A 24,536-nucleotide genomic window follows, 5' to 3' on the forward strand; every position below is an offset into this window, starting at 1 on the left:
ATCGCCCCCCCCGTTCCCCGCTCCTCCGCCAATCAGCGCTGCCGCCGGCGGGGCGGGCGGGCGGACCGCGCTTGCGCAGAAGAAGCGGGCGGAGGGGGAGCTGAGGGGCTGGCCCCAAAATGGCGGAGCGCGGCTACAGCTTCTCCCTCACCACCTTCAGGTGCCCGCCGGGGCCGCCCGGGACGGGACGGGACGGGGCAGGCGGGGGCGGGCGGGGAGCGGGAGCACGGGGGGGCGGCCGTGAGGGGCAGGAGGCCGCAGCGGGCGTGGGAGGGCCGCGGCCGGGCTTTGCAGAGTCATGGCGGGGGGCCCGGGGATCTGGGTCGTGTGGGGGCGGGCGGGCGGGGTCACCGGGCTGCTGCCCTCTAAATGTTACCCTAACACACGCACTTGGGGTGGACTCAAGGGAAAGACAGCTATTGTCCACGTCCATGAGGCTGTTAAGTTACCGAGAGTTACATTATAAACGTGCAAAAAGAGAAACTGAAAGTAGGCCTGCGGGTTTTGGTGAAGTGCCTCCTTAATCTCGGGGGGCAGCACCCTGTGATTGCAAAGCAGCTTACTGAGGTGTCGTTGTGGTCGAGCCAGCGGTGCAGTTCGCAGTCTGAAAGGGGTAAAAGAATCTTCTTCATGGATGCATTCAGCCCAGCGTACCGAAGTGTGTTGAATCCCTTATTAGCTCTTGGAACTGACTTCCTAATGGAGATACAAACTTCTACTTTGCAGAGGTGCTAATGCTGTGAAACTATTTGGTTTTGTATCCATGTGGAAGAGATACCAACTGCATACGCTGTCCCTCATTTGCATGTTTCATGTGCTGAGAATAATTTATTTCAGCTTGTGCTAGGTTTTAAACTATTTTGCTAATGTTGTGGATGTTTTGATTCTGGTATGGGAAACTATTCTTCTAGTCCATTGGTATTTTGTGAGGGAGGAGCTAGAATTATTGCTGTCACCTGTATTTACATAGTGTATAAATAACTACGCTGGTTATTGCATGCTTTGTTTTTTCTATCTTCTCTAAGCACAGAAATGCATCTTGTATTTTGCGTGTGCTTTTACTAAAACAGAAGTGTCAGAATTGTTTGTCTAATGAGCGACTGGCGCTGTGCTGTCCACTTCCATGGAGATAGAGCTTGCACCCTGTTTTGGATGAGTTACTTTAACAGTCTGACACTTGCCGCTCTGTTTGGATGGTTCTGCATTTGTTAGCAGAACAGTGTGGATCATTAAAGCAAGATGCAGGAATACATGGAGGTGGAAGAGGAACTGTTTCCATCTTGTGTTGTTGACCTGTGGCACGCTCATCAGTGAAAATGAATAGCCGTGGTTTGCTTGTACCTTTCAGCAGTGAATGTCACTGTCTTGAAAGCTCTTGCAAACCACATGTATAAGGCCATTTCAGTGGAAATTCGTTACATGCTGTGAAGATTCCCCCAGCAAGTGAGAAACTTGGTTAAAATGGTACAGAGTTGGAGAACTGCATTGCAATCAGTACTTCCTACCCAAGATGCATTAGTTTTTATTGGGGTTATAAGCAGGTGCTGTGTGAGTGTCACAGTAGTGTTATGTGGCAACCTTTTAGAAGAACCTGCCTGGTTCTTTTAAATGAATTTTATTTATTTATTTTTTAATTATGATTAGAGTATGGAGATGCTAGGTGTGAAGAGGTTAAAAAAGAAAGTTGACATCAGATCACCGCAGGAAATATTTGAGCCTATCAGAATTATGTTATTTATTGCATTTTGCTTTTTAGTCCTTCTGGGAAACTTGTTCAGATTGAATATGCTTTGGCTGCAGTAGCTGCAGGAGCTCCATCGGTTGGGATTAAAGGTACGTTGAGAACATAACTACGTTAGTGGGCAGTTCTACCATAAAGAAGGGGAACGTAGAGCTTAATTCTAGAAGATTGCTAGGGTGATATTGGGGAGACACAACTGGTAGAAATAAACATCTTTGATTTGGAGTGTTCCCTGAGTAAATAACTCCAGCTGTGTATATACATAGATATTACACGTAAAGTTACTTCAACTGCTCAATTATTACTATGTGCTTTAGAAGCTTTAAAATGGGATGGTGGGAGCTGTGCTGATTATCCAAAATGGGAAACAATATGTTGGGTGGGTTCCTTAAATAATCTCTGTTTAACACGATTGTAAACTTGAAGATTTTTTTAAAGGGAGATGCAAAATTATTTGTTCCAACAAACCTGTTCTGTTCTTCAACTGCTTTTTATAATTTTATTTTAATATGGAAAAAATCTTGTTCCTTCCTAGCTGCAAATGGAGTGGTGTTGGCAACTGAGAAGAAGCAGAAATCCATCCTTTATGATGAAAGGAGTGTTCACAAAGTAGAACCAATTACCAAACATATAGGTTTAGTGTATAGCGGTATGGGTCCAGATTACAGGTATATAAAAAAATTTGCTTGGTCATCATTTAGATATATTTTTCTAAGCATATGGCATAATATTATGTTGTGTTACACTGTATATGAAATTTACTTTCTGTTTAAGGTTAACTTAATATATGAATTTCCTTGGCAAATACACTTACATCTAAAACATGAATGTGGAATCAACAGCAATGTAATTCAACCTTAGTTTCAATTTAAGCACTTCAGAGATTACCCAGTTGATAAAGATAACCCAATATGATCTATGTTTTCGTACATTGGTTTTATGTCAGATGTGTAATTCCTTAGCATAATATTTATTATCATTTTTCAGTTCTAATTGTAACAAAGAGTTGGATTTTTTGATATAATAATTTTGTCTTTGTTTTTAGAGTACTTGTGCACAGAGCCCGGAAGCTGGCCCAGCAATATTACTTGGTTTATCACGAGCCCATTCCAACAGCTCAGCTAGTACAAAGAATTGCTTCTGTGATGCAGGAATATACGCAGTCTGGGTATGCGGTTTTCTGAAGTTTGAATCAGGTTAGAAAGATTGGGTTGTTTAAATGTAAGGTGTGACAACTACCTGGTGATTAATTTTTTACGTGATAAAAACGCGGGTAGTGTTTTGCTGGAGAAGACTCACAGAAAGTGGGCAAGTGAGAGGAGCGCTAACAGACTGGGTGGGATAGTCATCGTATCTTGAACACAGACATATTGACTAGTCAGTCATGATCACAGCAGCTCTGGGTTGTTGGGAGGCCTGTGGGGGAAGGTTAACACATCCAGTTGGTGTTCACTGAGTAAATTTATAAATTTTATATGCCAACTGTGAGGCATTTATTGTTTTTTTTGTTTTTTTTTTTTGCCTGTAGAGGTGTTCGCCCGTTTGGTGTATCACTGCTAATATGTGGCTGGAATGAGGGGCGGCCCTATTTATTTCAGTCAGATCCATCTGTAAGTATCTTACATTTGTAAATTCTACTGTTTTTTTATGACATCTAAAACTTTGTATGTGCTTACAAAATACTTTCTGTGATGAGAAGAATGTGGAACTAGAAAAAAAGATCCCTTATCCCAACATCAGAAGTCAGAATGATTCTACTTCACTAGGTGTTGAGATCAAGCCTGGAATTGTGGCTGCAGTGCCAAAGAAAGTGTAGGAATGTAGGAAGTGGGTAGCATGTGCTCGTTCTGTGTCTCCATGTTCTGAACTGCATGAGGAATAGCAGCAGTTTTTGAAAGAGATCCCCATCCCTTTTCATCCTTTCCTACCTAAATAAGTTTATTTACTGCATTAGAACATTTTAAATAAAATTTACCCTTTGATGCCTCTGAGTTATAGCACTTCACATCAAAATAAAAAATTGGTTGCTCTACTGATGCTTGATAAGTTTCAGAAATTTGAGCTGTTACGTGATGTTAAATGTAAAAAGCAAAATGCAGGTTCCGTGTATAATCATCTTGATGGAGGCATAGAACTCTTGATGGTCTTAGTGCCATAGGGGAGAATAGGCGTGATGGCTAGATAACGTACTAGTAGGTAAGATAAGCTGGGTGTAAGCAAGTTGTTCATACAGTCTTTAAAAAAAAAAGGGGGGGGGGGGAAGGGGTGCGCCTAAGGAAAGAACTGACTGTTCATACTCAAGTGTGAGCATATATTTCTGTTCAAGAAATCCCAAATCAAACTATATCAAACTATGCTAACACCTTACTAAGTCCATCTTTCAAAGTGGCAGGAAGATGAAAATAGGTGGGACTCTATACAAATGTTTTATACGTTTTCATAGCATGTTTCCATATCAAATTTGTCTGAATGTGACCTAAAATAATGTCATATATTGTCATAACATCCAATATTTTCATAATTGCTTCTGTTTTTTTTACCACGTAGTCAAATGTGTTCTCTGTAACTCAGTCAAAAACAATTCAATGGATTGTTGCTTTTACAGGGAGCTTATTTTGCTTGGAAAGCAACAGCGATGGGAAAAAATTATGTCAATGGGAAAACGTTCCTTGAGAAAAGGTAATATATTTGATACGTGTCTAAAAGGATACTATTTGTTTTGTTCACATTTCAGGTAAAACAGATGAACCAAAAAATAATAATATTTTTAAATTATCAGAACAAAGTTTTAAAATATTTAAGATATGATGCTTCTAATTTCCTTATATAAGTATGCACATGAAATTTTCTTTATGTAGACTTCTGTGTGTATGATAAAATACTCCACTGCAGAAAACAAAATATTAGCATATCTGCAGAACAAGTAGTGAAATAGATTAATCTTCAAAATCAGTATTTGTAATTTTTAAAATAACAGTATTTACAAATACTTTTTGTATGAAAAATTTAGCAGTCTTTGGGTTCTTAGAGGCTCTGGGCGTACTGTCCCATGTTGAAATACATGATGATCTTTTTACAGATACAACGAAGATTTGGAGCTTGAAGATGCCATTCATACAGCTATCTTAACACTAAAGGTTAGCAAAATAGTTAAGAAACGTGTTTCTTACTGTTATGACATCGTTGCCGTGATTCACTGAACTGTATTTCCTTTAACAGGAGAGCTTTGAAGGGCAAATGACAGAAGACAACATTGAAGTTGGCATTTGTAATGAAGCTGGTTTTAGGAGGCTAACTCCAACTGAGGTTAAGGACTACTTGGCTGCAATAGCCTAGTAGAAACCAAGCAAGACTGTGTGAATTCACACAAAAGTCTTTTTAATTTTGGCTCCTTAAATGTTTTTCTTTGCAGTTTTTGCATACTTATTTCTACGTGGTTTGTCTGGACAGATTTTTTTAAATATCATGGGTGCAAATGCAACGATCTTAATATTGTAATACACGGAATCTTATTACAGGTAATTCTTTCCCTTGATATATGGAATATTTGTACACAAAATACTGTACAAAATGTAAATGAACACTTAAAAAGACTAAAGAATAAAATTTGAAGGCCACTGTTCTGGGGGAAGGTGTCTGTGTGTCTTTTAAATCATAGTTTGTTTGTTGACATAAAGCTGAGGTTTTGGTATCTTTATCATTGAGGAAACAGAGTTTTCCACATACTAGCCATCATGAACTGATTTTAGACCTTCTTTTAAAGAACTTTTAAATTCTGAGTGGACAAAAGATTTTTTTTCACTGTGGAATTGTGTTTTGAATTTTAAGTAACTTCCAAAAATGGGTTGTTCCGACGTAAAACATCGTGTACCTTTACAAAGATGCAGAACAGTCTTCCATGTGGGTTATAAAATGTGATCTACTTTAACATCTCTGCTCTTGAGCCTCTAGAATTGTCTTGGTCTTTATGTCTCAAGTATTTATTTTTTTTACTGGGATAATTTCCATGACCATAGACATTGAAATTTTTCAATCCTGTAATGCTGTTAGAAATAATGGAAGCAAATGCTACTGACTGAATACTAAATGCAGTTATCAGCATCAGTACAAAACAAATAGGATGTACAAAGCAAAATGAGAATATGTAATAATTTATCCCTTGAATTGTGCTGAAGTGTATTTCAGCTTGCAAGATAACTAAAGGTGCAGCAATGAAAAGAGCACTTAATTTATGCATGGCTACTTTTAAAAGTACAGAACTAGATGCTTGAACGTTATTTGTGGGTGTACGAACAGATACATTTTTTTACATGCTTAATGTCTGTAAGGTTATGTAGAAAGGAAAAACCATAAGAGGATAAATATAAATACTTTTTTAAAGCAGAAATCTGGTCTGCAGCCATTCAACAGTTACTGGTAATGAAGTGGAAGCTGGGATAGCTGGATCAGTCTGCTCCTATGAAAGGCTAATCACATATGGGAGTAGCCTGACAGGTTAAATGTTAGCTAGCCATTAACCAATGAAGAAAATAAAAAGTATGAGTTAGTCTGCGGAACGTGATGTATAAGCTAATTGATCTGTTCCATGTTGATGTTATGTTATCATTAGGCAAATAAGAATTTCTGAAGCATGCCCTCAATTAAGTTTTATTTCATAATGTTAAAAATAAAAACTATGTACAAATGGTTTCTTTTTTTTTTTTAACTCTGAAAACCAATCCATTCTCTGGTTATTCTTCTCAGAGACAGTGAGCAGCTAGTCAGAACTGGAACTGGAGATTTTATATTGCTAGATTCTTAATTTAGGTTTCCATAATAATTCAGAAAAGCAGAATGCTATTTGAATATTTATATTCCTTCAGTCAATTTAGTGCTATATGAATATTTAATGGAGTTTTGTATTTGAAAAAATGGCATTAGGTACCTCATCAAATGGTTAGCGTGCACTGAACTAGTTTAGATGCTTCCTCTAAAGCAGTTTGAAGTAAAAATCAATCATGCTATCTCACTCCCAAGATAGTGATAATGAATGGGGCAAACAAAAAAATGTTTTAATTTTTTTTGGGGGGGGGGAGGGGGGGGAATCATATAATTGAACAACTCTCTATAGAATCTCATTTCTATAGGTGGTGAAGGGATGTGAAAAGCAGGTTTCTTCTGTCTTTTCCCATGGTTTAATGATTAAAATGTAGTAACTGATGGAGAGGTGGCTCTTGGTGGAGCCTGGAGGAGCACAATACCCAGCGTTACCTTAGCTCAGAAGTGGGGGTTTCTAAGAAACAACTACAGCAGACTGCTGGCTTTTAGTTGAAAGAATGATTTAGTTAGGATAAGCCTCTTAGATCTTAAATGCTAATAATTTTATCGCTGTCTGTGCAGTTTTACCACCAAACTTGTGCTCTGAGTAAGGAAAATGCTGTCTTTTGGACGTTTGATAATTGGTATAGAAGTGATGGGTGATTTTTGCCCACTTTCCGCTGTCCCATTAGAACAGGCAAACGGGAATGTTGCTGGTTTTAATTCCCATCTTTTATGGGCCAATACTTTAAATGGGTGGCAGCGTTAAGTTAGTATGCTTGTCAGATACTCTGAATTTTCCTCATGTACCTGATTGCCTCAGTGCTTTTAGGAATCTAAACAGTTTGAATTGGTAAAATAACGTGATTTATTATAAAACAGTTGCACCTTTTCCTCTTGAAAACAAATAGAAGTATGCCTTGAAAAAGATGAGAACACTGTCACTAGGCTATCATAGCACTGTTCGTTAGTACGTAATCTCCTTTTGTAGCTAAAAAAAAAAGGCTTCAAAACAATGAGCAGTCACAACTTTTAGGGTGCTTTTCTTGAGTTTACTCTGAGGTATGATTTCAAGTCTCATTTCTGTGGTAATATTTCATTGCTTGTTGCTTCATGTGAAATGGAAAGCATAGGTTTAACAGTTTATTGGCAGTGGTAATCGTTTTGACGAGCCACAAAGTTTGTGGTAGAGAATGATGTTTTTTTACACAGTTCAGAAATAAGTCCTGAAGTTCTCTGATACACATAATAAGCCACATAATAAGGTGTAATTGTAAAGAATAGGTTTAACATTTTGACTTCGTGTGTTATTTGCAGTGCTAGCTATTTATTTTGTGTGTGTGTTAGGCACATAGATGTTAATATTCTGGGGAGGGTGGTGTGATTTAGAGTGTTTGTTTTGTTGTTTTTTTTTTGACTGGTTAATCCTAAATTGAAGAAAATCATTGTCATACTCAGATGACTGCATTTGTAGAATAGTGACTAAATTTTATCTGTTATTTAAAGGGAACCTTTAAAATGCAGGAAACTGTTGTCCGTAGGTTTGTGCCCTACAAAACTACTTTACATCTTCTTCCACTCTTCTTCCCTGTAATTTTAGAAATAATAAATTTAATTTGGGGATGTACTTCTCAAATAATAAAATTTAGTTGTGAGAGATAGGTGCAACAGAGTAGCAAACTATATAGTGGTTATGGCTATTTTCAAAAAGTGCTTTTCTCTGATATTAACTTTGTTTATTTTTTGTAAAACTTACTGTGTAAAGAGAGGTCAAGGGGGAGTAGTGTGGATAAAATTCATTAATAAGATGACAATGTTATTTTAAGATCTAGTCATATTTCATGGTCAGTTTATTTATTTATCTTGTTCTTAATGCAGTCATCTGAAGAGACACCAGCCAGTTGAACTAACGTTCTTTGATTTGGATTTGCCTTGGAAGGTGATCTGCTCTGAGGGAATTAAGATAGCATGACACTGCTGTGAACACAGTTTCCTGGGGCTTTATTTTGCTAGTATAATCGGGATTTAAGACCAAAATGTCCTAAATGCTATCACCATTTCAATGAGACTGTTACTTTGAGTAGATAGAAGTTACACGTGCAGCAAGCCCTTTAAACTGTGCTTTTGGCTTGCTGTTGAGTGGCAGAGTGGTGAAATCACCTGTTAGAAATGGCTGCTCCCTGTAGGCTATCTGCAATGAATTATATCAACAGCAGCAGGTGGGGCGAAGGCAGTACCACTGGTGCCGTAGCACAGAGAAGGGCCGGAGGCCGTGTCAAGGTTGCTCAGTGGGTGAAGAACCACGCAGGTGGGCGGTGACTCAGGGCTAGGAAGGAGTGCTGCTCGGCACCAAATGCCTGAGCATGGAAGGAGGGTTGCTCACGCTGGATGCTATTATTGGAGCTTCATGGACTGAAAGGTGGTTGCTTTGTCCCTACTGAAATTAATAGTCGCTCCATCGGTTCTGAAAATTAAAGACCAAAGCTGACTTGCTGCGAGGCGAGCTTGCTGCCTGCGGCAAGCACCAGAGCAAGCAGCTGCAGGGGCTGAGCTCCAGAAGCAAGGACTCACCACCTCGTGCTCACGGAGCACCTTAAATAAAACCTTTAGGGGGAAAAAACAAAACCCAACCGCGGCCGAGGATTTTCCCCTCCGCCTGCGGGCGGGCTGGGGCCGGGGGCACGGCGAGGCGGGTGCCGCGGCTGTCCCCGCCCGGCCGCCCCGGGGGAGGCGCGCTGGGGCCGGGCCGAGCCGAGCCGTGCCGTGCCACGCTGTGCCGTGCCGGGCCGCCTCCTGCCACCGCCCGGGGGAAGGCTGCGGCCGCCGGGCCGTGAGTACGGGCTGCGGGCGGCCGGGAGGGCGCGGGGAAGCGCGGGGCGGCGAGCAGGGAGCGCCCCGGTGCTGCCGGGGGGGACGTGGGGCCCGAGGGCAGCCGGGCCCGCCCTGCCGGGGTCGGTGCGGCCGCTGCGGGCGGGGCACGGGGGCGCCTCCGTGCCGGCCTCCGGTGCTGCACGGCTCGGCCCCGCCGTGAGGGGCCGGGTGCTAGCGCTGCCCGCACTCAAGATGGCGGCGCGACCGCCCCGGCGCCGCTCTCACGTGATGGCGGCGGGGGTGGCAGGGGGGCGCCCTCAAATGGCGGCCGGCTGAGGGGACGGCTGTACCCCAGGGGCGGCAGCCATGGCTCTTTTCGTCGAAATTTTTGTCGTTTAAAAACTTGGCAGCTTCGTTTTGAGCACTTAGAAATTTGTAGAAGTTGCAACTGCTGTGGTGAGCATTTGCAGCTTCTACAAACTTAGTAGCTGCTGTGGTGAGAGGTCCTGAGGTAGCATCTATGGGGTTTGACTTGTTCCTAAGAACAAACTAGTGGCAATGGCATCCCACTGAAGGCAAACCTACAATGAACTGCTATTACTGGAATAAATACAAAACATAAAATACCCAGCGATGTGACCTATTGCTGCCAGTGCAGGACAGGATGAGCAGGGAGCACTCAGCGCCCCTGCCTGCCCTCAGAGGCAGTCTGTGGAAGCCGGGCATGGGGAAGGCGCTTCATGCAGGTCAGACCTTCACCCCGACAGTGTGCCTGTTTGAATCTCAGAGCTTGTCCTGTTTATTAAGAATCGTGTGAGGATTTCAGATGCAACAGCTGGCAAACTCTGCAAAACCACGTGTGGTGGTGTGCCAGCTGGCCGTGCAAGAGCAGGGGAGGACTGGAGGTGGTTAGTAGTGAAAGTACCTTCACAATGGTGCCGAAGCATTACTGACAAAATTGTGGGTTTCTTGCTCTTGCTTGGTAGCCCTGAAGGTTCAATTTTGGGGCACTGGGAAGAAAAAGCGTTGCAGTGACACATGAGAGGTGCCTCAGGAAAGTGCCAAAGGAAAAACTCTGCCTTGTAGTGCCCACAAGTTCTGCCTGCACAGAACGGCTGCAGAGGGCAAGAGGTGATCAAAGCAAAAGCTTCAGAAGGCATGAGCTATGTTTAATTTCTACATAAGTGACTCAGAGCCAAAGGTGAGCCAGAGTGCTGTCCTGGTAGTAATAAGAAAAAGATTCACTTTAGGCAGTGAAGGGATTAAAAACTGAACCTGCCTGGTTGGGATTTTGGGGGGGGAAGGACAGAGTTAACTGGTGTTTTCTGACCCTGAAGAGAGTCATTAGGTCACGCTGGAAGACCTTAACAATTTGGTTGACAAGAAAGGGAAGAGTTTGGTGATATTAATTATTGAATGAGACAGTAGGAGTTCATAGTAACTGTATTTTAATTGTGCGTAATACAAATGTGATTTACACTTCATAATAAAGCCAGGTTCCAAAGCAGTAATGGCAGAGCCTTTTATAGGACCCAGGCTGCATCCTTTTGCTCGTCTTCATCTGAAGTCTTTGTCTTGTCTTTTAATACCAGTTTACTTCAAAGTGCAGTTTAGGTAAAAATTACTGGCAAATGTGTTAATACTTGTAGTTGGGAGTGAAAAAAGATTAATTTCACTCTTCATAGTGGCAATTACTGCGTGTCTTTTGGATTTTTTGCTGTGGCATTTAATCCTACATTTTTCAAATAATTAAGCAATTCCTACAGTTATCCTTAGGAAGACGTACTGAGTAGTGTTGATGGGACAGGAATGAATTTATCTGATACTACACAATAAATCTCTGTTAGAGCTAGAGAACAGAAATTTCCAGATCCTCCTGGCTCTAGAATTATAAATTATAGTTTGTCATGATGCTGTGTAACATTGAAGTTTTGCCAGGGGGTTGTTAGTGGCTCATTCAGGGGATTGCATAGTGTAAGCTGGAAGTTGGAAAGGATAGAGGTGTGCTACTCAGAATTGTAAAATACAATGGGCATCTTATATACTATGTAAAAATACTAGCTGTGAAGCGGTCTTAGTAAGTCTGTAAGCATGGTAGGTGGCTCTTATAATGGTAACTGTTGTGTGACGAAGAGAAGAGATTTGCTTATGGCATTAACAGGATTTCTAATTTTGCTCTGAATGGCAACTTCTGCAAATGAACTTTGAGAGCTGAGATCTCTTTGAGTGGCTGTGTGACGGGCTCAGATGTGAGGCGAAAGAAACATGATCTTGCAAGGTGTCTGTGGAGACCTGAGTGCTGCTGTTCTTCCTTGCTGAGAACTCAGATCTTTTAATTTGGATCCCCAGAGGTGAAGGCGAGGAACCGAATACTTTGGTGGGACGTGGGTGGAGGTTCCTGATGCTTGTGCTTCAGGGTATATGTAGCTGTTGCATTAAACCTACTGCTAAGTTCCAATGTTTACTGTTGCAAAGACCTCTTGATTATTCTTAACCATGCCATAACAGTCCTCTCTTTTGCTTTTATCTGATAGGAATAATGTTTCCAACATGTCTGTGCAGACTCTGCTATGTGAAAGAATTGCTGTTGCCAAAGAATTGATCAAGAGAGCAGAAGCCCTCTCCAAGTCCCAGAAAAGGAGAATAGAAGGTGGGGCAAAACTATGTGGCAAACTGAAGGCTGAGTTAAACTTCTTACACAAGGTGGAGGCAGGGAAGGTGGCCATTAAAGAATCCCATCTGCAGAGTACAAACCTTACCCATCTCCAAGCCATTATCCAGTCAGCAGAGAACCTGGAGGATGTTGTCAGTGTCCTCCATGTCTTTGCTTACGAGGATAGGTTTGGAGACAAACAGACACTGGTGGTAGATGTTGTTGCAAATGGAGGTCACACATGGGTGAAGGCCATCGGTCGGAAGGCCGAAGCCCTGCATAACATCTGGCTGGGGAGGGGCCAGTATGGTGACAAAAGTGTCATCGAGCAAGCAGAGGACTTCCTGCAGGCAAGCCGTCAGCAGCCAGTGGAGTACAGCAATCCCCACATAATATTTGCCTTCTACAACAGCGTGTCCAGTCCTATGGCAGAGAGACTCAAGGAGATGGGAATATCTGTGCGAGGAGACATTGTTGCTGTGAACTCGCTGGCAGAGCCATCTACAGAAAACCAGCACCTAAGTGCCAGTGAGTCAGATGAAGAAGACCTTGAACTCCTGCAGGTGACCAGAGTAGACCGGGAGAATTTAGTGGCCAGCATTGCTTTTCCTACTCAGATCAGAGTAAATGTGTGCAATAGAGTTAACTTGGACATCACTACCTTGATAACCTACGTCTCTGCTCTGAGTTATGGTGGCTGCTACTTCATCTTCAAAGAGAAAGTGCTAACAGAGCAAGCAGCTCAAGAAAGGAGGGAGAGAGTCCTGCCTCAGCTGGAGGAGTTCATGCAGGGGAAAGAGCTCTTTGCATGTGAATCTGCTGTCAGAGATTTTCAGTCCATCTTGGAAACGCTGGGAGGACCTGGGGAGAAAGAGCGAGCTGCATTGCTTGTTAAAAGAATTAATGTGGTGCCAGATCAGCCATCTGACCGTGCCTTAGGACTAGTGGCTAGTTCAAAAATCAACAGCCGTTCTCTAACCATTTTTGGGACAGGAGATACTTTAAAAGCCATCACCATGACTGCAAATAGTGGTTTTGTGAGGGCAGCAGCTAACCAAGGTGTCAAGTTCAGTGTTTTTGTGCATCAGCCTAGAGCATTGACAGAAAGTAAAGAAGCTTTTGCCACACCTTTACCAAAGAGCTGCCCACCTGATAATTGACTGAAAGTCATTAAAGGAGTTGGTCACTGAATGTTGCAGATGCTGCAGTGGAGGCATTTGGAGAAACAGAAGAGTCTACCCGTATATCAGTGAAAACAATAACTGTAGCAGTGGAAGGGTTCCCCAAGGGACTTGCAATATCTTTACTCAATTCTTGTTTGTTTGTTATTTTCTTCAGCTGGCTGTTAATTTATTTGCTAAGGTAATGAGATTTCAGTGAAAATCATCGATTGTCTTACAGTATATTAATTGTATCCATCCCTATTAAAAAAAAAAAACAGTTAAAGCACAGTTGCCGTTGTTGTTTTTGTCCTCTTCAGAGAGAATAAAGTCAGCACCTTACGAGGACTTCTGACTTTGTCTGTGGAACATTTATCTTTTATTTCACTGGTCCTATTCAACTGAATTCTTTGTTGACTCAGAGGTATCTCATGTAGAGATTGAGCCCTATAGAAGAGAGAAGCTTTTTAACTGCTGTTATAATTACTGGTTTTACTCGAAGTGTAGAATACGTAACAATGTCTTTTTTTTTTCTAGGAGAGAGTTGTTTTTCTAATGTTGTCTTTCTAATATTTTTCAGTGTGCTGTAATGGCAGCGTTATTTTTGTTAATAATTTGCCTCAGGTTCCCAGTGGAAAATACTGAGATGTCAGAGTGAACCTCTTGGCCCTGAGCTATACATTTTATCAGGTCAGTGAAAGAGACCTACTGAATGTTTTATAGACTGTTGTCCAACAAGATAGCTTTATTGTGCAGCACACAGTTCAGATGAAGAACATTCTCTCTCCCATTCAGTCTAAACTTCTTTCTGCAACAAGAAATGGCTGCAGGGCAGCCCATAGCTATACTCGCTGCCTATCCTTTGCCATCTCCAGTATTCTGGTGTGCTCCAGCACTGGTGTATACCAGTGGCGTACCAGCAAAACATATGTCTGCTTCTTCCAGTCAAGCTAGTTTGATTGTTAAGGACCAAAAGTATGCTTTTTTTTTTGTGGATTTGACTCTTGCTGTGGTCTGTTTTTACGATGAATGTAGGAGTTGTCACCTGTATCTGCATACTGTGCATCTTTACCTGGAACTTTTCATAATGCAGAGGGCAGTCTGTCCTTTTACAGGTGTTCAACTTCACCTGCCCCTCATTTCAGCCAGTCACTGAGGTAATTCAGGGTTTTAGTTAAGATGGGTGAAAATGGATTTTATTTTTTGCTCTTTCAGTCTTCTACCTGCCAGTGTCACAGGTATTTCTTGGTGAGTTCTAACAAAGTAACTAGCTTTTTCCTCTGCTCCAATGCTGTATGACAAAACCTCGTGACAGGATAGGTGACCAAATGTATCTTTTAATTTTCCTTAAAGTTCTTCTGAAGGGAATGGAGGACCAAAGGAGTGAAACAATATAAATAGTACAATATTTTGCCTGTGCGAGGGAAATGCAAGTCTACCTCTATAGCTAACAGCACAAGTTTCGTTGCGCAGGAAGTTAGGGAGATAGTACTTTGTCATGGTACGATGCATTTATTACAGTGATATAAATGACTGGCAAGAAAGATGTGTTTTCCTGCCATATGTACCCTTTTCTGGACACCATTCTACCGAAGGAGGTGTGAGAATAGAAGTGGGAGAGGCCATCTGGAGCATATCAAAGAAGCTCGTGTCTCAAAAGTGTACTGTTTGGTATTAGAAATCCGGAAAGAAGGTACAAGAAAATTGATGAGTAATTTATGAACAATAAATTTCTTTTTGTTTGCAGCTCAGAGCTTTTAGAGCTAAGGTCCCAACAGACAGTTTACTATTTATCATGGATTAACGTGTTTTACAGTCTTACAGGATATGCTTAAAGCTAACTACATGGCATCGGTGCACTCCTGCATGATAATTCATTATGTTTATAAAGAACTAATCCTTTGTGTTGTTTAAATCATTCCTAAATTGCTTGCAGCCTTCCTACCCGTGGTGATGAAGGTTTTAAACAAGTAAATGTGAGAAAGCTGCTTTATTCCACTCCCTGTCGTAGCTCTAAGAACTGGGTTTCCAGGTTTTTTTTTTCCATATCCAGTTCGACACTCACAAGTAGCCTCTCGGGCATCCTCTAAAGAGTTTTTCCAAACCACAAATTTATGTACTGATGGAGAAGGAAGGCAGAGACCTGTATTTGTACCAGGCAGGAGACCCGGAGGAGGTATTGCAAAGCAAGTAGCCTCTGTACTGCCTAGATGAGAAGTGAGTAGCACTGCTTGCTGTAGTTCTTCGCTCGTGGCTGACTCGTTTTGTACCAGCATTAAGTGCAACTCTTTAAAAGTTGCTGTATGTGGAGCCATCGTGTGGTGATTTTCTTCATTACCGGTCATTTTTCCCTGCTTAATCAATACCCTATTTATTTTAGAATCGGTTTTCTTTCTCTTACCAATTTCTGCCTGCCATCTGATCAGTTTTAAGAATCTAGAAATTACATGTGTAATGCTAAGTGACCTGAGGTATTTTTAATTGTTATTTTGTGTCTCTGTGCTGCATGATGCCAAGTTCAGAATGTGGGCTTTATATTTTTTATATTTCTGCCTTCAAAAGTGTTCTGGCCTGTTGGTCAAGCAGAATTGCAATGCTTCCAGGCTGTAAGAGTTGTTTTACAAGGTGAACCCTGAAGTTGAATGCTGTTTTGGGACCAAAATGTGTTTTGGCTGTAATATTTGGTGTATTTTTTATTGCTTTCTAAGGTACTGGCGATTGGCATATGTTAAAAGTTAACTGTGTTCCAGTTTGTTGCATTTAAAGAGCTTCTGTTTAATTTTACAAACAGGGCATTAGAGGCTGGACTCTCCTTAGAGATTAGACTCTCCTTACAACTTTACAAATAAGTGATTAGAAGACACCAAATTATGTTTGAAAATGAGCTGAAAAAAACAGGAAATTCAGGACTGCTTATTGTTTCTTCCAATATCACACCACTGCGTTGTCTACACACCAGGCACTTGAGGGTATGCAGGCTTCTCAGTTGTTGCGGTGCTTTTTTTTTTGTTTGTTTTTCCATGAAATTTTTCAGCACTAAGCTCCTTAGCAAAGAAAGATTCCTAAACAGTTTTGGAGAAACTTATTCTTCTGGCACTTTTTTTTTCCTTCTTTTTTTTTTTTCCCCCATTGCAATTTTCATTATCTGTATGGTTCTGAAGTCTCTGAGGAGAGCCAGCATCTCTGTTCTGTGCAGCACTCAGCCTCCTCTCTTGGCTCAACAGTAAGAATACCAAACAAGAAATTCTGCAATTGATATCAGGCAGTAGAATATGCATGGATATTATACGAGAAATGAATTGGTAAGATAATAATATGTTCATGTTTCCAATTTATGTTGTAATCCACAGTTTTATCAGAAGTAAACTTTTGGACACATCTGTGTGTGTTCAAAATTTGCAGATAAATGACTTGTTTGTCATTGTACCTGCAAGCCATGAAATCCCTCAAAGATAGTTTTGCATGTTGTGTAAAAGTAGTATTCTAAGGTACGATAATGGGCTAAAGAAAGTCTTGTTTTTAAACTGTCTCCTTCCACAGATGATGCCTTCAGCAGACTGTTTTAAGTCTGCTGAAACCTTCTGGAGCCTGTCTGAAAAAAACTTTCACAATCCTGTTCCTAATTCCTGTAGGTTTGGTCACAACAGTAATAAAGCAAGAAAAAACAAGCAACAGTTGATTGAAATAAGTTTGAGAGGAGACCTAGGAAATTGCCCTACAATCAGTCTCTTTCTCACTTTCTTTTTCTCTCTATTACTTTCTTAACAAGGAAAGAACATACAATAATAACAAAGCATGCATTTGCACTGACATTTTTATTGCATATTATCATGCAAGCAAAACAGCACAGGTCAACTATGATCTAATTAAACTGTTAAAGTAAGCACGAATTTGATGGTATTCTTGGACTGAAGGCTATGGATGCTATTTACCAATAGCTGTGGTTTTACAAACTGCAGTGAGTTCTGCCCTGTCGTCCAGCTTGCTGCAGGCACTGTGTGTTCTTCAGCGGTGATGTCAACTCTGCACGTAAGTGTGGCTGTTGCTTTTCCATCAGGATTTAATGTTGCAGATTATTCTAGAGTAAAAACAAGAATGGCCAATATAAAACTACTTCACTGTGTGACAGAACAGCTTGGAACTGTGACTTTGGGGCTTTGCCAATTGTATATTTTGAACACCTTGGAAATTAAGATTGTTCCTACATAAACTACTGTGCTTACTAAAGAACAAACAAAACCTTCCTCAAGAGTTCATTGTCCAGAAGATTCTTCTGTCTATTTAAAAAACCATTATGTCTTACATAAGACAGTTCTATTAAAAAAAAAAAAAAAAGATTAACATCTGGTAATGAAGCTGTGTCCCTTTATTTGTTAATGAGGCTGAGCGCATGATAAAGCAACTCCCTGTGGTAGTGAGAAAATATGGAGATACAGGGCACGGCAGTTTACATTGCAGTGTACGTACCGAAATCTAGGATCTAGAGGAGCAAGTAATAAGTAGTATTTGTTAGTACTATCGAGCACGAGTGCTTGATAGTGGTTTTCATGTGAGGTTCCTCATAATCATTTAATGAAGTATGTGAGGTCTCAACACTGTACTGTTGGTAATGGTAGTGATGGTGATGGTTTACAGAGAGCTCAGGAAGTTCTAACCTAGTGCTTCCTTGTTATGTTTGTGGTAGTAGAGCTGACTAATTTCAGGGGTTGCTCCATTTTCTGAAACCACACTGGAAGTGAATTCTATACCTTCAAATTTTCTTAACATAGGTGTCATCCAAAATGCTGTTGAAGTAAGTGGGAGAAACATAGCAAAAGCATTTCAAAGGGAATGTTTTCAAGGAAAAAGACATTCAAAAGATGAAGCAGCTGATGTGAACAACAGTAAAGGAATATGGAAGGTTAAGTCAATGTCAGGTCATCTCGGTAGCCAAAGTAAAAACGTAGAAATTAGGAAGAGTGGGGGGAAAGTAGTTCTTTGGAGTGTCTGCTTCCACGTTCAGTGCCCTGCTGTGAGCTCTGGAGGAAGCTGTCGGTAGCTCTGAGGGACGAATTGCAGAGCCTTCAGATATAACACTCTTGGAGATAAGATCTTTGGGTTATGTATTGCACACCCTCCGTGTAGGCAAGAGCTCTGTATGGATGATATGACAGAACCTGTGCTGGTTTGCAGTCACCAAGTTTCTGACTCTTCAGGTTTTTCTTCTGTAGGGGATAGTTTGTCCCACCGTTATGGAGCTGAGGTTCACCAGAGTGAGATCTCACTCAGGCAGACCACAGGCCTTTGTAATAATGAAACTCAAACATATACTTTTTCCATGTTAAAAATGCATTTTTTAAGCCAGTACTGACTTAATCCACAAGAGCAACCTCTTTCATGAAGAGGGCAAGTGAGACCTTACTTAACATACACCTGCTAAATGCAGTCATACCTAATAACAAAAATTGTCTTAAGGATTCTAACCTTCCTCTCCCATTACTAGCAATTTATTCATGTTTTGGAAGAAGAAAAGCAAGAGTTGCTAGATCTCTGGCATGCTAGAGCCCCTTTCAGAAATAGACTACAAGGAAAAGCACTTTTTTTTTTTTTTTTTGTACTCCTGTTAGTGCAGGAAAGGTAGGAGTGCTGGAGTAACAAAAATAAATGAGATAACAATAACATGAGAACAATCAAAGATGAAATGGGTCTTACTGGATATTTCAGTGGTTGACTCCTGGGTTGGTTCTTTGCTTGGCTCCACGTTTGGATTAGGGGTAGATTCAGTACTGGGCTCTCCGCTCATCTCCCAAGTGTCCTGTTCACCTTCTTGCACTCCGGTGTTCCCGGTTTGCTCCATGCCTTCCTCCTTGTATGGATCTCTGCTGTATTCCAGGGGGAGCTCAGTGCTTGGTTGCACACTGGGATCTCTGCTCTGCTCCACAGTCGTTTCCCCAAGCACAGGGGTAACAGGGGTACCTACAAATAAAAGGAATTTACATGGGTGAGGAGACCTGTGAAAAGCCAAATTACTTGTAGGGTTATTGAAATGTACATAGTTGCTCTTCTGGATCAGAGATGCCAAGCAGGAGTTGGGGGATGGAAATAAACCTGGGAATAAATCCACTCCGGAATTTGAATCTCATTTCAAATTTACAAAGATTGATCTGCCAATGTTTGACTCACCTTGTGCCATTAGCAGGTCAACCAGAATCAGAGCCAGCAGTGCTGAAAGGATTGTCATCTTCAGTGTGGTTTCCTAAAGGATGCGTTGAGCGCAAACGTTTGGAGCAAAGCTCGAAGTACCTGGCCGACAGAAAGCCCTGGGTATTTAAAGGCAAGCCCACACCTCTGTGCAGTTCGGTGTCTTCCTGAAAATAGCAAGTTTCAAAAAAAAAAAAATCCAGATTGCATTCTTAAAATGAATTTAGGACCTGTCAGGGAGTGTAATCAGTCAATTCCTGCCCCTTGCTGCAGGGAAAGATAACCTTTATTGCCAGCAGTGCCGGACACTGCGGGCTGAGAGGTGGGGTGGGGGTGGCCGAGGCCCCAGACTGCAGTCACACCAAGAGCGGTGTCACTGCATGCTGCTGGCCAGGCTGGTTTCTCCAGGCAGTTGGTCTGGCTGGTTTTCAATGAAGACCTTCAAAAATCCTTTGATATGACGCTTGACAAATTGAATGTGCCTCAAGGGAACAGGTGAAAGGTGGAGCGTGACTAAAAAACGTGCAGCTGGCTTCTGTGACTAAGGAAGTAACAGCAGCATTTTTGGATTAAGGCTGGATGAGTGTTTCACTGGAAAACCTTCCTTTTTCATTGTTCAAAACTTGTGTGTTTGTGCATGTGTGTATCCAGCCTACGATATCTCAGGGAGTATCTCGGCTCAGAAGGAATGCGTTTGAAAGATTTGGGCAGAATGAGACAAATCCCCAGGGAGGAGCCAGCTCTTTTGTGTGGTTTAATCAGTGGAGCATGGTCATTGCTCTAGTGATACTGAAAGTCCATTTCTGATGCTGAGAAGTCGCTCTGTTTGTGTGTGTATACAGATCCTCATGGCCTTCCCCATCCTTCCTCACCACTAACCAGGGGAAGTGGGTCATGGCAAGGTGCTTCGAGGTTGTGGGGGATGTAACAAGGTCAGTAATGCTTTGGTGTCTGCTAGGGCAGCAGCAGACCTCAGGCCCGTGTGGTCACCCCTCTGTGACAGATGAATTGTGGGCCTGGTTCTGTATTTTACATTCATACGAGTGAGTGGTATAATTATAACTAGCAATTCTGCAGTAATTAGCAGAATTAGGTTAGTGTCAAATCAATGTAAAGGAATTCAGAATCTGGCTCTTCAAGATTTTCTTTTTTTTCTACTTCCATGATTTCACTTGTTTAATATTGCATCAACTTAGTTTTTCAGCACTGTGTTTCTTTCAAGTTGCTTCCACCTCTAGGGTTTGCCTGAGGCATTATTCTTCTAATCAGGCTTCTTATGGTGCAACAGAAAGATATTTTTTTTCTTTTTCTTGACGTGAAAAAGAAAAGCTAATGCCCATGAACACCTACAGATACATGGCTGCCGCAAGTTTCTCTTGTGTTGCTAGTTTTAATTAAAGGTTGATGTGTAACATTTTTTATTAAATGTGAATGGAAGAATTTGTCAAAGACTCATCCGTAAGAGGTAATAGAATGATGCACAGGTCAGAAATCTACAGATAATTGTCTGTAATTAGCAGGATTACTCAGTATAGACTATGAACCTTTCCCCCACCCACCCCACCAAATGCTTTTCTAACAGAGTTGTCTTCAAGGTGGACGTGCTATTTGTGGAGGAAAAGCAAATGTGACACAGATTCTGTTATTCCTACTGAATTATCACTGTGCAAGGAAAGAGAAATTTTCATTTATTGCCACAGCAGACTTCAAAATAGTTTTTAAACTATTTTTCTTATGGTGAGTGAAATCAAATGCTTAAGGAAAAAGGAAGGCTACTTTCCCAAGGCTCATTTAGCAAAGGTTCCCATCTTGCTCTTCTCCGATCTTTACTGCTTAATTATTACAGCTTCTAACAAATTGAAAGAGGTGATTTTAAGCATTTTTAGACAGGGTTGCAGTTATTTGTTTGTCTGTAGACAGACTTCAGTTCACTGGTTGCTTGCTACTGCCAGTCATATTGTTACAACTCATTAAGCAGGAATTACAAAAAGTAGTAATCAAAGGGTAAATTTTGAGTAGACTTTCTTGCTGTTTTTTCTGAGGACTAATATGGGGCTTGTCACCATTCAACACCTGCAATTGTGTGGAAGTAAATGCAGTTAATGTTAATGAAAGAATCTACAAATGAGATGAGATTTCTTAAGAATAAATAATGTTGAGGACACAACTTAGAGGCATATTACATTTAGCTGCTTTTTTTTCCAAATGCCCTTATCCATCTAGGCAAAGTTACATGTATAGGGTAAAGGAATGAAACCCATGCTTAGAGTGAAGGCTGCATCCTGGAAAAGTCTTTCTCCAACTTTTTCCTTCCCCAAATATCAGAGTGCAGCCCTTAGTCCAATTATTAATATGTGTTATAGAGTATGATCAAGTTAGGGTAAAGCAGTAAACTCTAAATGTTAGTTTATTGCTGGAAAAAATCCTTCCCTATGAAGGGAGAAACCTTCCACAAGCCCTATCTGTTTACTTTATCAAAAAGAAAGATACAGGAGTGATTTATGGTTTGGAGTTCCATGCGGAAGAAGTGCTAAGTCCTAAAGCAGTCACTAATGCCATGAATAAAAGCATAACCAGAGACTGGGGCTTGATGCCAAACCAAAGCTTAATGATTTAGGCAACGGTTGCTGGACTTAATAAGGAGAAAATGAGTGATACTTAAAAGCCTGATGAATTAAAAAAAGAAACACACAGGTTTGATTATCCAGTGGTGCCTTGCAGTCTCTCGAGCCTCAGCTGTCCAGGTTATGCATTGCTATTGGCCTCCTAGAAAGAAGCAAATGTGATTTAATACTTTGAAGATGGATCACAACCTTCCTCTGCGGGATGATGGGAGATGTTTGGTCTCAGTGTTAAGATGCTGAAGGTTACAGCATACCAGGCCCATTTGCACAAACAGTTCAGACACTATGTTCAGCTCACTTGTGTGGACCAGATGGAAGAGATCTTCAGTTGAAAAAATATTATCATAGGATAGTTAAGATTGCAAGGGGCCTCAGGAGGTCTCTAGTCCAATCTCCTGCTCAAAGCAGGGTCACCTAACTCACACCAATTTACTCAGGGCTTTATTCAGTCTTGTCTTGAAAGCCTCTGAGGATAGAGCCTGCACAGCCTTTCTGGGCATCCTGCTCCAATGCGAGACTGTCCTCATGGTGAAAAAGGTGGTGAAAAGTTCCCTATATTCGGTCTGAGTCTCTTACGTTTTAGCTTGGGCCTGTTGTCTCTTTTCTTCCCACCGGTTACCACTGTCAAGCCTGGCTATGTTGTCTTGGTTGGAGGCTGATGACTTATGTGTGTTTATGTACATATAACATGAAGACTTACTTTTCCATGGACAGCAGTTTATGGCCACCTTAGCAAACAGGACGCTAGGCGGGGTGGATCACCACACATTCACTGGTATCCGTTGCTGAACTAGCATAGAAGGGGAAAATGGTCCTAATTTGGGTGTCTGAAACTGCTGCAGAGCATTTAAAACCGAATGTACGTGGTATTTTCATTACTATGTGAATAATAGGCAAACTCTGATTATTATTATTTTTAAGGTGTTGCAAAATATCTTTTAGGCATAAAACCTACTTTTTAGGTTTTTGGGATCTTACTAAAGGAGACCATCTGGGAAGCTGATTAATTTACAGGAGTAGACTCAGTGCTAAAGACCTGTGAGGTTGCACAACACAAGATAGAAACTTCTCTTTTAAAAACAAGCTGTTTTGTTAGCTGCAAGGACCAGATTTTCTGGAAAGGTGAAGGATGCTAAGAGTATTTCATTCTTTTCTGGTGAGCTGAGGGTTGTAAGTGCCCTAGGGCATCTTGTGTCAGATATAGCTATTTATGATCTGGGAAAAGGATATGTGGTAGTGGCCCTTGAGGTACTTTATTTGCATTTTGCAAATAGGTTTTCTTTTTCATGGAGTTTAACTTGGGAGAAAAGGAAAAACACAGATTCTATTTCTTCATTTTATTTCTCCAAGAAGAAAAATGAATTTTGTAAACTAATTAGTTTTTATTTTGCTTTGGCTTGTCGATAACGCAGATCTTGGCCTTTTCTGGAGAATCTAGGAAAAAAATAGTTTGTTTTTTTTTTTGTTTTTTTTTTTTTTGCATTTAGGTAAGGATAGGCTGATCAACATATCTGAAGCTCTAAATATAACTGTTTGGAATAATGTTGTGTGTGCTGTGCTTCATGACAGAGTTTCAGCACTACTTGGGTCTCAACCACTTTTCTCCAGAAGTCCAGTATAATTTATAAAGGTGAATAAGTTTATCGCACTTCACAGATGGGGATGCTGAGGCATAGACAAGACTGAATGAAAGATATCTTGCTGCTTCTCATGTCTCTAAATAAATGACTCTATAGAAAGTATTTATCTTCTTTTCCCAAGAGATATTTAGAAAAAAAAAAAGCCACGAAGAGAAGGTGAAGGAGGTCATAAGTGAGAAAGATGAGATGTTATGGAAAGTTAAGATAGCTGTGGTAGGTCGGAAGGAATTGGTGGTATGGGTGTGTTCTCTTTGTAGGCCACATGTACGTTTCGATGTAGAATCACTCAGGAATGGCAAAGTTGAAACAGGTTCTGCTGTCCTCACTTGAGCCCTAAGCAAATTCGAGGCCCTCTTTTATGACAGGGAGGGTAAAGAAAATCTATTACTGTATAATTTATTCACAGACAGACCTTTCTTCCAGCCCTAATTTGGGAAGGCCCAAGCCTCATGTTTGTTTCTGGTTATTATAGGCGTTATTTGGGTTGTCTCATTCTCTCCAATATCTTTAAGTGCTTTGGGAACCTGTTTACATTTTCAGCCCTGGTGAGACCTGATGACAGGGATTGGCATGAGCTAATCATGGAAAAATGAATGAAATGATTGAGACATTAACCCACAATGCATCCAGTAGCAAGGCGGTGAGTTGAGCTTTGCAGAAGAGCTGTCAGAAGTCACCCATCTTATGTGTCTTCACTTCTAAAGACACTTCAGGGCTGACTTTGACGTCAGTACCCAGTGGAATTAGCAGCCATATCCTTGAGTGTACTTAAATTGCCCTTGGCATAGGGCCCAAGGGTTGTTGTTTACGGAAAGCAAAAATAGGAGCTTTAGCTTTGTTTGCAGATTGTGCTTCTTGAAGACTGCTGACTCTTGCTCCGTAGGAGTTAGATATACATGTTTTGAGACAAGTTTTCTTTTCTTTTTTTTT

At 41.1% G+C, this 24,536-nt stretch overlaps 2 protein-coding genes across 5 annotated transcripts; both read left to right on the top strand.

The window, feature by feature from the left end:
- The first annotated feature begins 6 nt into the window (after positions 1-6).
- On the top strand, positions 7-5,368 carry PSMA2 (proteasome 20S subunit alpha 2). The gene is made up of 8 exons (XM_048046379.2): positions 7-160; positions 1,757-1,833; positions 2,277-2,409; positions 2,787-2,909; positions 3,270-3,351; positions 4,347-4,420; positions 4,821-4,878; positions 4,961-5,368. The coding sequence occupies exons 1-8, from the start codon at positions 120-122 to the stop codon at positions 5,075-5,077; spliced, it is 705 nt and encodes a 234-aa protein (XP_047902336.1). The 5' UTR covers positions 7-119; the 3' UTR covers positions 5,078-5,368.
- Positions 5,369-8,836: 3,468 nt separating this feature from the next.
- On the top strand, positions 8,837-13,510 carry C2H7orf25 (chromosome 2 C7orf25 homolog). 4 transcript variants are annotated; one of them, XM_013192078.3, is made up of 2 exons: positions 8,837-8,957; positions 11,884-13,510. In XM_013192078.3, exons 1-2 carry the CDS (start codon positions 8,902-8,904, stop codon positions 13,160-13,162), a joined length of 1,335 nt encoding a protein of 444 aa, XP_013047532.2. In that variant the 5' UTR covers positions 8,837-8,901; the 3' UTR covers positions 13,163-13,510. The 4 variants fall into 4 exon arrangements, with proteins under 4 accessions (XP_013047532.2, XP_047902339.1, XP_047902338.1 ...); XM_048046382.2 differs by lacking the exon at positions 8,837-8,957 and adding an exon at positions 9,214-9,368; XM_048046381.2 differs by lacking the exon at positions 8,837-8,957 and adding an exon at positions 9,237-9,372.
- Positions 13,511-24,536: the final 11,026 nt, after the last annotated feature.

The sequence above is a fragment of the Anser cygnoides genome, chromosome 2 (assembly GCF_040182565.1).
Source record: "Anser cygnoides isolate HZ-2024a breed goose chromosome 2, Taihu_goose_T2T_genome, whole genome shotgun sequence".
NCBI classification, from domain to species: domain Eukaryota; kingdom Metazoa; phylum Chordata; class Aves; order Anseriformes; family Anatidae; genus Anser; species Anser cygnoides.